This window comes from Cornus florida, unplaced genomic scaffold (assembly GCF_030987335.1).
Source record: "Cornus florida cultivar Cherokee Brave unplaced genomic scaffold, ASM3098733v1 CherokeeBrave_3.0.0_Hap2_Chr04, whole genome shotgun sequence".
NCBI classification, from domain to species: Eukaryota; Viridiplantae; Streptophyta; class Magnoliopsida; order Cornales; family Cornaceae; genus Cornus; species Cornus florida.
In genome coordinates, this window is record NW_026775574.1 from 106,260,235 (window position 1) to 106,271,863 (window position 11,629).

General features: G+C 33.3%; 1 protein-coding gene across 1 annotated transcript; it reads left to right on the forward strand.

Annotated features, from left to right (window-relative positions):
- The first annotated feature begins 1,167 nt into the window (after window positions 1-1,167).
- On the forward strand, window positions 1,168-8,726 carry LOC132304540 (BTB/POZ domain-containing protein NPY1). The gene is made up of 4 exons (XM_059802270.1): window positions 1,168-2,040; window positions 5,224-5,293; window positions 6,164-7,339; window positions 7,770-8,726. Exons 1-4 carry the CDS (start codon window positions 1,979-1,981, stop codon window positions 8,313-8,315), a joined length of 1,854 nt encoding a protein of 617 aa, XP_059658253.1. The 5' UTR covers window positions 1,168-1,978; the 3' UTR covers window positions 8,316-8,726.
- Window positions 8,727-11,629: the final 2,903 nt, after the last annotated feature.

An 11,629-nucleotide genomic window follows, 5' to 3' on the forward strand; every position in this document is an offset into this window, starting at 1 on the left:
TTTATCCTTGCAAATATCTGTCCCGTCCTGTTTAGTTCCAAATTTTCTCTTTCTCATTAAATTCTTTTCCTCAAATACAGTTATATAACTATTGAAAAAATTGATAAAAAATGACAATCAATAATTTAACATAAAATTCAAGGATATGAACATTTTTAGTTCATAAGGCTCTGTCGCTCTTTAGGACGGCTGAAAAAGTAAGTGAATGTGACTTAAGATTTTCAGAGCTAATTATATATACTAATAAATAAGGATAATTTAGTAATTTACCTGCCCCGCTCCTGACCTGCACGGGTTTTCATTAATAAAAATCATCCATGGCCAAATAAGCTAAACGATCCTTATAAACGGGGCAGGGTGGGATGGATACCCGTTTCGTGGGATTTCAGTCTCGTTCTCGCGAGGCACATTGTCATCCCTAGACATATAATAGTGTTAGACAGGTTATTGAAACTTTCATGTGTGTTTTTTTATTATGAGAAGAGTTATTATAAAATTTGTAAAAGTAAAAAAAAAAAAAACAATAATAATTAAAAAAATTATAAAAGATAATTACAAAAAGTTAGAAATTTTTTTTAATTTATTTTTCAAAAATTAGTTTTAGAAATCTATCACAAATTTTGGTATTATTTTTTAATTTCTAATTATTTGATAGAAACCTGAACCAAATAGATGCTTAAGCCTGTTTGATTTAGTTGTCAAAAATAATTTTTAATTACTTTGAAAATAAAAATAAAAGTTCTAAAAATTTCATTGTTATATGAAATTGAGTATTTTTTTTTTCAATTTTAAAAGTATTTATGAAAATTTTAAAATGCTTTCTAATATTCTAATTTAATTGTTTTAAAAATTAAAAAGTGAAGTTAGCAAATGATGTCTCGTCAAAGCCCCTAACCTTACGTGAAAAAGTCAAAAGACGAAAAGCTACGCGTCAAGTTGTCAACCGCAAAATGGGAACTAAATTAACACACATTAACCGTGAAAGTGATTACACGCGGTAATACCGAGCGTGGGAGTACACCATCGCGGTTACACGGACACACCCGGACCTGTAAAGGAAGGGTGTGATATCGAGAATAAAGAGAATCAAAGGGGCATAATGGTCAATTGAGAGGGTGGCTTGCTTTAGCGGCATAAAGCTCCTTAAAAGTCTGAAGCCAAGCTGTAATACATATACAGTACCCCTACTCTGTACACTCTCACACACTCTTTCTCTCTCTATATTTTCTCTCTCCTCATTTGCTGCAAATTTCAGAGATAGAGAGACAACTGCAGCAGGAGGATGCAGGGATCATCATTCATCATAATACTATACATATAGAGAGATAGGGAAATATATATAATATATATATATATATATATATATATACACCATTTGGTACTCCATATATTTAGAGAGAGAGATCTCGAGATTTGTACAGCAAAGAGATCTTCGCGGATCAGGGGATTAAAGGCAAAGGCGGCGAGAATTAAGACATTTTCTTTGGGGAGAGAAAATTGAGAGAATTTTCTTCTTTTGTGTGTGTCTTTCTCTCTCTAGGATTGGGTTGGGGTGTAATTGTATTATGAATATAATTGCATCATCAATGTCATCATAAAGGCTTGAAATCAATGGGAAATGAATTGGCTCGAGACTCGAGGTTGTTGTTGTGCTGGTGGAAGGCAGAGCTTATACTTGCTTCGTCTTCCATGCTTGTTTCTTTGTGTTTGTATGGGTCTCCAATGTTTGTGCTTCTGAGTTAGCTAGCTGCTTTTGTCTCTCCTCTGTTCTGCAAATTTAAGTCTTGAGATTTTTAGAGAGAGAAAGTTGTGGGCATTCATTAAGTAGTGTTGGATTTGGATTTTGGAGATGAGGGTTGTAGTACCGTGGTTGTTTTGAAGGTCTTAATATATAGTCTGCTTCTTCAAGTTCTGTGAAGAGTTTGGTGAGTTTATAGAGGTAATTTTGTGGGATTGCAGTGGGTATTTTGGGAAGAAAATGAAGTTTATGAAGTTGGGTTCCAAGCCTGATGTATTTCAAGGTCAAGGAAATTCCATCAGGTTAGTGGGTTTCATTTATTTATTTATTTATTTCTATCTGTTTTTTGTTTTTTTGTTTTGTTTTTCAACAAACAAACGCAGTCTCTGTTTGTTTTTTCTCTACCTACTTCTCTGTTTTGCTCTTTGACTCCATTTTGTTCTGCTTTGCTCCTTCATTGAGTTCTTATACTTGTTTTATTACCTTCCTCTCTGTAGGTTTGCTTATATATATATATATATATATATATATATATATATATTTATTTAGCACTGTTGTTATGGATTTAAGAAGCTTTCAGGCTATTGGTTCTACTATGTTATTCATAAGATCAATTTGTTAATATTTCAAACGCATGTTATCTATATCAATGTCTTGTTTATTTATTTATTTATTTTTTTTGTTGATGCTAAAAATGTAAAGAAAGATATATAGGCGTTTATAATTTAGTGGTGAAATGTTGTTAGGTGGATGCAAAGCTCAAAAAGGGTTGAAAATGTTACAATAACTAAGTGGATGTATGATGTTTGAACTATTTTTACCATTGTTTTTCACGGAATGTTTGGGTTTGGATTGCATGAGGAGACCACATGGGAGGAGGTGGTCCAGCTGTTGGACTGTCCTGATTTTGATGGGTTAGTGGTCCAAATGCAGAAAAAGTCATATAAGTATAGGCCTGATATATATTTCCAAGGTTTTTAATTATCAGAGAAGTAAAAGTTTTTCTGTAAACATTCCTTTCACCACATTCCAATTGAGAAATGTACACATACATATGGATATATAGCGTTATATATTCACCTGTTAAACTGGAAAAGGAAGTGAAATAGGACAAATAATTTTGATAATTAAGTGCTATGTGGTCCCCTTCTATTGTTGGGTCATCACATTTATGATGAAAATACTAAGTTGGATTGTATTTTGGTCTATGGATTGACAAGAGAGAATGTTGATTAACGAGAATGTTTTGATGACCTGACAATGATAGATCTTGGCTAGGTGAAGTTGGCTGAATTTTTTTTAGAATTTTAGGACGTCCAAGCTCCATTGGGACGATGTTTTGGACCCCATCATGTCGTCTCATATCCTATGTGTCACTTCCTGACATTTAATGATGTTTTTAATCTACTTGTGGCTGCAATTTTTGATTTTCCACCACAAAAATTACTTTAACCTTGATTTACAATTATTTGATATTGGCGAAGTCACTAAAATATTGTCTTTAGACATTAAATTGTTGGATTTCCATACTTATTAGGGAAATTAATTTATTAACTATCTGTTTGTGCTAGATTATAAGTTTAGGTTTTAGACATGTAAGTTCGTCACTGGATGAGATATCTCATATAATGTTACACATTTACAATGGATAAAGATTGTAAATCTTAAACGTGTATGCCGATGACTTCAACTAGCAAATGCACCTGACTTCTATTGGTTTGTAACACAAGGTAAATGAATTAAATCCCCGTGATAGGCCTGATATTGTGCGTTTGCTGTTAGGAGTTTAGATAAAGCAACTTATTAATTCATTAGTCCTGTACTCCTGTTCTTTGTTGGATAGGGAGTTGAAGTTGTTTATATGAACTCTATTGCTCTTCACATCAGAAAGTGTGGTTTCTATGTTGCATTACCTAATAAAGGGTCGTTCTTGCTTTGTATTGCCAAGCTCTGGCGGTTGGATTGAAGTATGCGCCTTGTAAAATATACTCCGTATATAGTAAACAAATAATTGACCTGTTGCATCGCGTAAGCATGTAAAGACAAGTTCTTCTGTATTCTTGTGCTGTAACTTTCCCCTATCAAAACCCTTCAATAGCAGCATAATCAATTGGCAGGATGTCTGAGGCCATTCTAGGTAGGAGTGATCTAGCAGTTTTAGGCCACTGGCGTTTGGTCCCAAACTGTCCATATATTATGGTCCTCGTATTAATGTCATGTGGCATAGGCAAGTTCTTTAATTGTCGCAGTAAACAAAATTTTCCTTTATAAGTAACTATACTCCACCTACCAATAGGTTCTCGCACATGAGCTGCCTCTAAATAATGGCTGATTGTGTGATAAAAAATTTGCAGATAAGTGATCTTGTAGAATAGAGCATTTCAATGATCACCTGCTTGGGTTGGTTCTATCAACATTCACAGGGTTTTGATGAGCACCTCTATCAGCACCACATCATAAGAACTGAAATATTTAATGGTTGATGGTTATGTTAGATGGACTTGTGTATGTTTCGTTCATTTCAAGGTTGTTTCTGCATTTATCTGATGATTACTCTGCATCTTGGGATATGGGATTCCATTTTTTGGTTGAAGCATGGTCTGATTCTGCTTTTATACCCGTGAATGGCAATGTGTGTTCTTATATGGTAGCTTCCCTGGTTTGAGATAAGCATTTTGAACATGTTATTCTCCTCCTTAGTCGGACATGCCTGTTGGCTACATGTTTGACAGTATTTAAGTGGGAATGTCTGAGATGCCCATAGCTATATCTTGTTTGACCTGTCACAATTGTGTTTCATACGTGGTGAGGTGTCCATCTAAGATAGGTTGGTGGGCTGCAGCAGATTTTAGATTCATTAAACAATCGTATGATCTGTGAGGGCATTTAATCATCTGAATGTCATTTATGTTGTAAGGTAAGATAATAAAGATCTAGCAGCTATATCACAAGTTTGATTCCTTTGTAAAACTACTTGCTACTAGTTATTTGGTGGGTTTGTTTTGAGTTTCCTTGTGATCCATAGAACTTGCAGACTGTGTGACAGTAATCTGTGAAAAAGTGAATTTAATTAAGAAGGAATTAATTTTTTTTTTTTTGGTAAAGAACAGTTATTAATGGTAGAACATCATTTTTGAAGTTCATTTGTTGAAAGATAATTAACAAATGGTTTCTAAAAATTGGACAAACTTTCCAGATTTGGGTCTCTTGATTGGATGCAATTCCTTTATGATTTCTGTGTATTTAGTACTATACACAAAGTACAAATTTATTATCATACTATTGGATGACCACAACAACTTTTATCCCTTTTGCTCCTGATCTTTCATGATATAGCTGTCATCTGTTCTTTACTATATTTATTGTGCTGATCGCGTGTTAAATTCCAGTGGTCATGTTTTTCAGTTGTCGCCTTATAGGCTTAGCATGACATTTTTATTTTTTACTCTTCCTGGGTACTTAGCATGATATGTTTGCTCATGTAGGTATGTGTCATCTGAATTGGCGACAGATGTTATCATCAATGTTAGCGAAGTGAAGTTTTACCTTCACAAGGTATGGACTTAATTCTTTTATGAAGCAAATTTAACTGTCTAATTTCTAATGGTTTAGATATCTTATATTCATTTTTTTCCCCCATAAATTCTCATATTCATATTTACACACACACACAAACATATAATATTTTGTTTGGTACGATACTCATACACATGCACACACTAGCGAATGCCCCTATTGCAAAGGAGATACCGCTTGAGCCAAAGGCTGGCTTGGTGGTCTTGTATTCATATTTAACTGTGAACTTCTCCACTCTCTTGAGATTCTCATGGTGGCTAAGACACCAATTGTTTCCAGAGAAGTCATGTATCACATCATTTTATATGTACTTGCATCTGTCAGTGTAAGCACCCTGGGATTTGTTGTCATGCGTGCCAAATCTAAGTCTCTTGTTTAGGCTCAGCTCAAGATCAGACCATGTCTGGCTAAGCCTCTTCAAGCTCAGCTTTTACAAAGTTCCAGGCTCCAGCCAAGGTTGGGCTCACTCAGTTTTCTGAGTTGATGCTCAAGACTGAGGAAGGACCACCAGACTGTGGACTACAAAGTTAATCTTCAAAATAAGAACAGTGAAGGCCGAATTTGATTAATATTCAATTGCAAAGAGTACCAAGCATACGCAGTTTAGATTTTGACTAATTTGTAATATGCACAATTTTTTGTCATTTTACTCTGATGTTCATTAAACAATCAGAGAAGGGATACTGTCTTGATTAGTTAAACCAAATGGTCCAAATAGTTCAATGTTCCATTGGTTAAAAGAAACAAATGCTTAGCTTGCCAGAAAAAATAGATTTGTCTTTTCTTTCTTACCTCTTTCTGGCTGTCCTAATCTGATTGATGGTTTATTGTTTTAATCTGTCCTTGCAGTTCCCTCTCTTGTCGAAGAGCAATCGCTTACAAAAATTAGTACTGAAGGCCAACGAGGAGAATTCTGACGAAATGCATTTGTTTGACTTTCCTGGTGGGCCAAAAGCCTTTGAAATTTGTGCCAAATTCTGCTATGGGATGACTGTAACTCTGAATGCTTACAATGTTGTGGCTGCCCGTTGTGCAGCAGAGTATCTTGAGATGACTGAGGATGTAGACCGAGGCAACCTAATATTTAAAATTGAGGTGTTTCTCAACTCCAGTCTTTTCCGTAGCTGGAAAGATTCTATTATTGTTCTGCAGACCACCAATTCTCTTTTACCCTGGTCCGAAGATCTGAAGGTAGTTGGTAGATGCATAGATTCAATTGCATCTAAAACCTCTGTGGATCCCTTGAATGTCCAGTGGTCTTATACATATAACCGGAAGTTAGCAGTGCAAGATAAAATTATTGAGAATGCTGTGAAATTCCAGGATAAAATTGAATCTGTTCCTAAGGATTGGTGGGTTGAAGATATATGTGAACTGGATATCGATCTTTACAAGCGAGTTATGATTGCTGTGAGATCAAAGGGGAGAATGGATGGGAATGTGATTGGGGAGGCATTAAAGACTTATGCTGTCAGATGGTTGCCGGATTCCGTTGAAGCTTTGGTTTCTGAAGTTCATATTAGGAGGAACAAATCTTTGGTTGAAACAATTATTTGCCTATTGCCCTCTGATGTGAGCTTGGGTTGTTCTTGTAGTTTCTTGCTCAAATTATTGAAAGTTGCCATTCTGGTTGGAGTAGATGATTCGCTAAAAGAAGATTTGATAAAGAGGATCAGTTTGAAATTGGATGAAGCTTCTGTAAATGATCTGTTGATCCCTGCACAGTCTCTCCAAACTACTATTTATGATGTTGAACTTGTGCAGTGCCTTGTGAATCGATTTGTGATGCGTGAAAAATGTAGCCGGAATTTGGACATTGAGAAGAACGGGAATAACACCAGTGATTTTGTCTTGGGGCATGGATCCTGGTTGAATGTTGGTAAATTGGTTGATTGCTATCTTAGAGAAATTGCTCATGATCCTAATCTTGTTCTCTCCAGTTTCATTGACTTGTCACTGTCAATTCCAGAGTCAGCACGACCAATTCATGATGCATTGTACAGAGCCATTGACATCTATCTAAAGGTGGGATTTATATCCACATATGCCTCTTTTATCTTCTCTATTTCATTCTTTAAGACTCCTAAAAAACACATAGGTGTTTGTTTCAAAATGTTATAAATCTGATACGTAAGTTAGATTTTCCTTTATGATGCCTGTAACATAATTGTGGAACAAGTGACAAGTTGAAGCCACATTAGATATTTTTTAACCCACTTTGCTAATTCTCAATCACATTCAATTGTGCACTCATCACAATATGGAGAGGTGCACCGGTTGCATGATTGACATTGTTTCAGATTTTTAGCTACCACACACACAGCTTCACTAAGTAGCTCTGCTAAGATCCAATAGTAGAAGTTTCTCCTTTGAATATGACAAGGGATGAACAAATGCTAACTTGAATGTGAATTTAGTTAGTTATACAAAACACTGAAAGATTTTTATTTTTCAGGAGCACCCAAACCTGACGAAATCTGAAAGGAAGAAGTTATGTGGGCTGATGGATGTCAAGAAATTGACAATGGATGCATCCATGCATGCAGCACAGAATGAGCAGCTTCCACTCCGAGTCGTAGTACAGGTTCTCTTTTTTGAGCAAGTTAGAGCAGCTGCTGGGGTTCAAGCCCTCAACAACCACCACGTTGACACACCACGTTACACGATTAACACTGAAGAAAGTTGGGAGAAGACAGTGCCAGAAAACTGCAAATCCCTTGGGAAACAGATGAGTCAAATGAGGATGAAAGAGGAGGATATTCCGAAAAACGTAAAACTGATTAAAAAGGTTAGCAAAAACAGAGGAAGTGCTGTGCAGTTGCTGCCATCTCGGTCAAGGAGAATTTTCGATAAGTTGTGGGTTGTGGGTAAAAGCCATGTCCATGGGGAGAATAGGAGCTCTGAGACATCTGGTAGTTCTCAGAGCCCAACTTCAATAATTCAAGGGGAAACCAAGTCCTCTAATTCATCTTCAAGGCACAGGAGACATTCCATATCGTAGAGTAAGTATTTTGGGTTTATGTACACTCAACAAATGAAGAAAGATTCGACAGTTGAAATGTAAAGTGGTAGAGAAATTTGTTGCAGTGGATGATTATGGTTTAATCCTTTCAGCTGTGAAGTGATCCAAGACAGGGTTTTAGTGCATAAAAATTGTAATCAGTTCCTAAAGCGTGTCTACATTTTGTTGTATCTGTTGGTTCCACTTGTATCATTACCTCTATCCATGTAAATCAATTTCAGGTAGTTAGGTAGATAAAAGTATTGTTGTTTGTTTACTGATTGTGCAACAAGACATTGTCCCTATTTTCATTCCCTTCAAAAGGGTAGTTGTCTCAACATTTTCCCTTTTCCATATCGTTGTTGAGGATCGTTGAAACTCCAAGAGAATTGCCTTTGCTTTTGTTGACTATTTTCAATTTCACTCTACAGTAATTTATGAAGTGTATCTAACATGTTATCTGAATGGATTGAGAAGGTAACTATCAAACATTTTTGCAGTTCAGTTTGGAATGTTTAGAAATGGTATAGGATTTGAATGGTTTTTGTTGCCACATAAACAGACATGTAAGCCTTGAAAATAAATCTTGTAAGATTGTGAATTTGTGGGTGAAGATTAAAGAGTGAAACGGGTTCAGTTTTCTGTTCGTCTTATGAACTGTGTTCACTTTAAGCTTAGCTTGGCCTAACTGAGAAGAATTTAGTAACTGTTTTAGCAGTTTTTATTCAGGAGATTAGTGGAACATTAGTAGCTTCATGATTTCAGGATGAAGCATAAATTTTAGGGTAAAATAAAATGACTTCATATGAGTTTTGGAATAGTTGGATGAAACTTATAATTTTTTTTGACGGCTTTTACCTTGAAGGTTGGCCCGTTAATAATATTTTTGGTCATGGACATGACTGATATAATAATATTTAGGATGAATTGCAAAAAAAACTCCTCTCGACTTTCACCCGTTTACAAAAAAAGTCCCTTATGAATATTTTTAACAATTAACCCCCTCAACTATTATGAGGGGGTCATTTTAACTAACATCTGTTAGAGTGATTGTGTGATGAAATTTTCTTAAAATCAAAACAACACATTAGTATTACTAAAATACCCACCACTCACTTTATTTTTATTTTTTTTTAAATGCATAAAACACTAAAATGAGGCCTCTTATTTTGAACTGAGTCCTTTGATTTTTTCTTTCGAAATATTTTTGCATTTGGAAAATATATGGTAATATGGTAGTTATTTATCATATGTCAACTTAAATTGATTTTGGTGAAAAAAAAAAACTAGTACCAAGATATTTCGATAAACTAAGATAAAGAAAGATATATATATATATATATATATATATATATATATATATAGGAGAGATCCAAAAATATCAGTACCGTGATTTTTTATAAAATTTAAAAGTAGAAATTTATAAGATTCTAAAAATTATGAATATAGCACACCCAAAAAAAATTTAGTAGTGTCCACCATAATATCAAAATAAAACCCCCCTCCCCTACCCCCAAAACATATTTCACACTTGTTTTTTATTTTTTATTTTTTTTATAGTCAAAAGATATTTCACTTAAATATTAACAAATATTTGTTTGGTCTATCTTTAATTATTTATTTATTCGGTAGAAAAAGCGTTTATTATGACATAAAATTTGATGTATTTCAACATCATAAATCTTAATTCCAATACTTTTCTATTAAATTGTGATATGCTACACAGACACACACAAATATCTATATATATATATATATATATATATATAAATGGAAAAAAGCCACTTCCTCTAAATTATGAGATGATTTTGCCACATTTGATAAATTTCTACTTTTAAATTTTATAAAAAATCATAGTAATGATATTTTTGGATCTCTCATATATATCTCTTTCTTTATCTTATTTTATAAAAAAACATGGTAAAAGTTTTTTTTTTTTTTTTTTCATCAAAATCAATTTAAGTTGACATTTGATAAATAACTACCACATTACTGTATATATCCCAAATGCAAGAACATTTCCAAAGAAAAAATCAAAGGCTTCGTTTCAAAAATCAGAGGCCTAGTTTTAATGTTTTATGCAATTAAAAAAAGAAAAAAAAAAAGTGAGTGGTGGGTACTTTTGTGATACAAATGTATGGTTTTGATTTTAAGCGTAATTTCGTCCGAAAATTTTATCACACAATCACTCAAACGAATGTTTCATGTTAAGGGTAATTTTGTCCGAAAATTTTTCTAAGACAATCACTCTAACATATGTTAGTTAAAATGACCCCCTCATGATAGTTAAGGAAGGTTAATTGCTAAAGATATTTATAAGGATTTTTTTTTGCAAATGAGTATTTTAAAAATAAAAATAAGATACGAATATAAAATCCATTCGTTAATAAGTAATACTACTATAATATTTTTAATTATTTTATTCATATAATCATGTATGAAATCATGATTAGGAGTTTAGAATTACACTTTTATTAATTTTCTTTTCTTAATTTTTTTAATCATTTTATCCATTTTTTTTGTTTTCTTACCCCATGGCATTCAACAAGAGTTAAGCGTGGAAGTCAAGCAGGGCTGGCTCGAGTCTTAGGCGACTTAGGCGGTTGTCTAAGGCTCCAGCCAATAGGAAGATTCCAAAATTTTAAAATTTTTTATATTAAGTTATATTATAATTATTTCATAATATTGTTAAACTCCAATAAATATAAAATTTTTATATTAAATCTCAAATATTTATATTCTAAAATAACTTTTCTGTCACTCTCCACTCATTTTGATTTTATATTAGGCCTCAAATATTTATATTCTAAAATAACTTCTTTTTATTTTTTAATTTTTTTTTCTCTCTCTCTCTCTCCTCATTCATTCCGATTTTATATCAGGCCTCAAATATTTATATCTTAAAATAACATCTTTTTTTTTTTTCTCTTTTATCTCTCCTCCCTCCTTCTATCGAATTCTAATTGATACATAAATTTAATATTGGCCTCCAAAGATTTATATTCTTATTATATGACTTTTTTTCCTTCTTTTTTTCTACTCTTATTCACGTTTTAGAATAAATCCTAACCAACAAAAAAATTTAATATTAGACCAAAAATCTTTCTTTCTCATCAACAGTAAAATATTAAATATCTATTTAAAGTTTGGAAAAATTGCAAAAACTTTCCAAATATATATATATATATTATTTATATTTTATTTTATTCTTTTTAACAAGTCTTCTCCTACCACTCTCGTTGCAAGTTTACACAAACGCATTTTTGTTCTATTGAAAATTTTTATAGAAGGATTGGATTTGAGTTTTCTAAATC

Excerpts from the sequence above, each read along its gene's own strand:
- LOC132304540 (XM_059802270.1), top strand. The coding sequence starts at position 1,979 with ATGAAGTTTATGAAGTTGGGTTCCAAGCCTGATGTATTTCAAGGTCAA. Across the intron at positions 5,294-6,163 it reads TGAAGTTTTACCTTCACAAG|TTCCCTCTCTTGTCGAAGAG; the intron begins GTATGGACTTAA and ends CTGTCCTTGCAG. Across the intron at positions 7,340-7,769 it reads CCATTGACATCTATCTAAAG|GAGCACCCAAACCTGACGAA; the intron begins GTGGGATTTATA and ends TTTATTTTTCAG.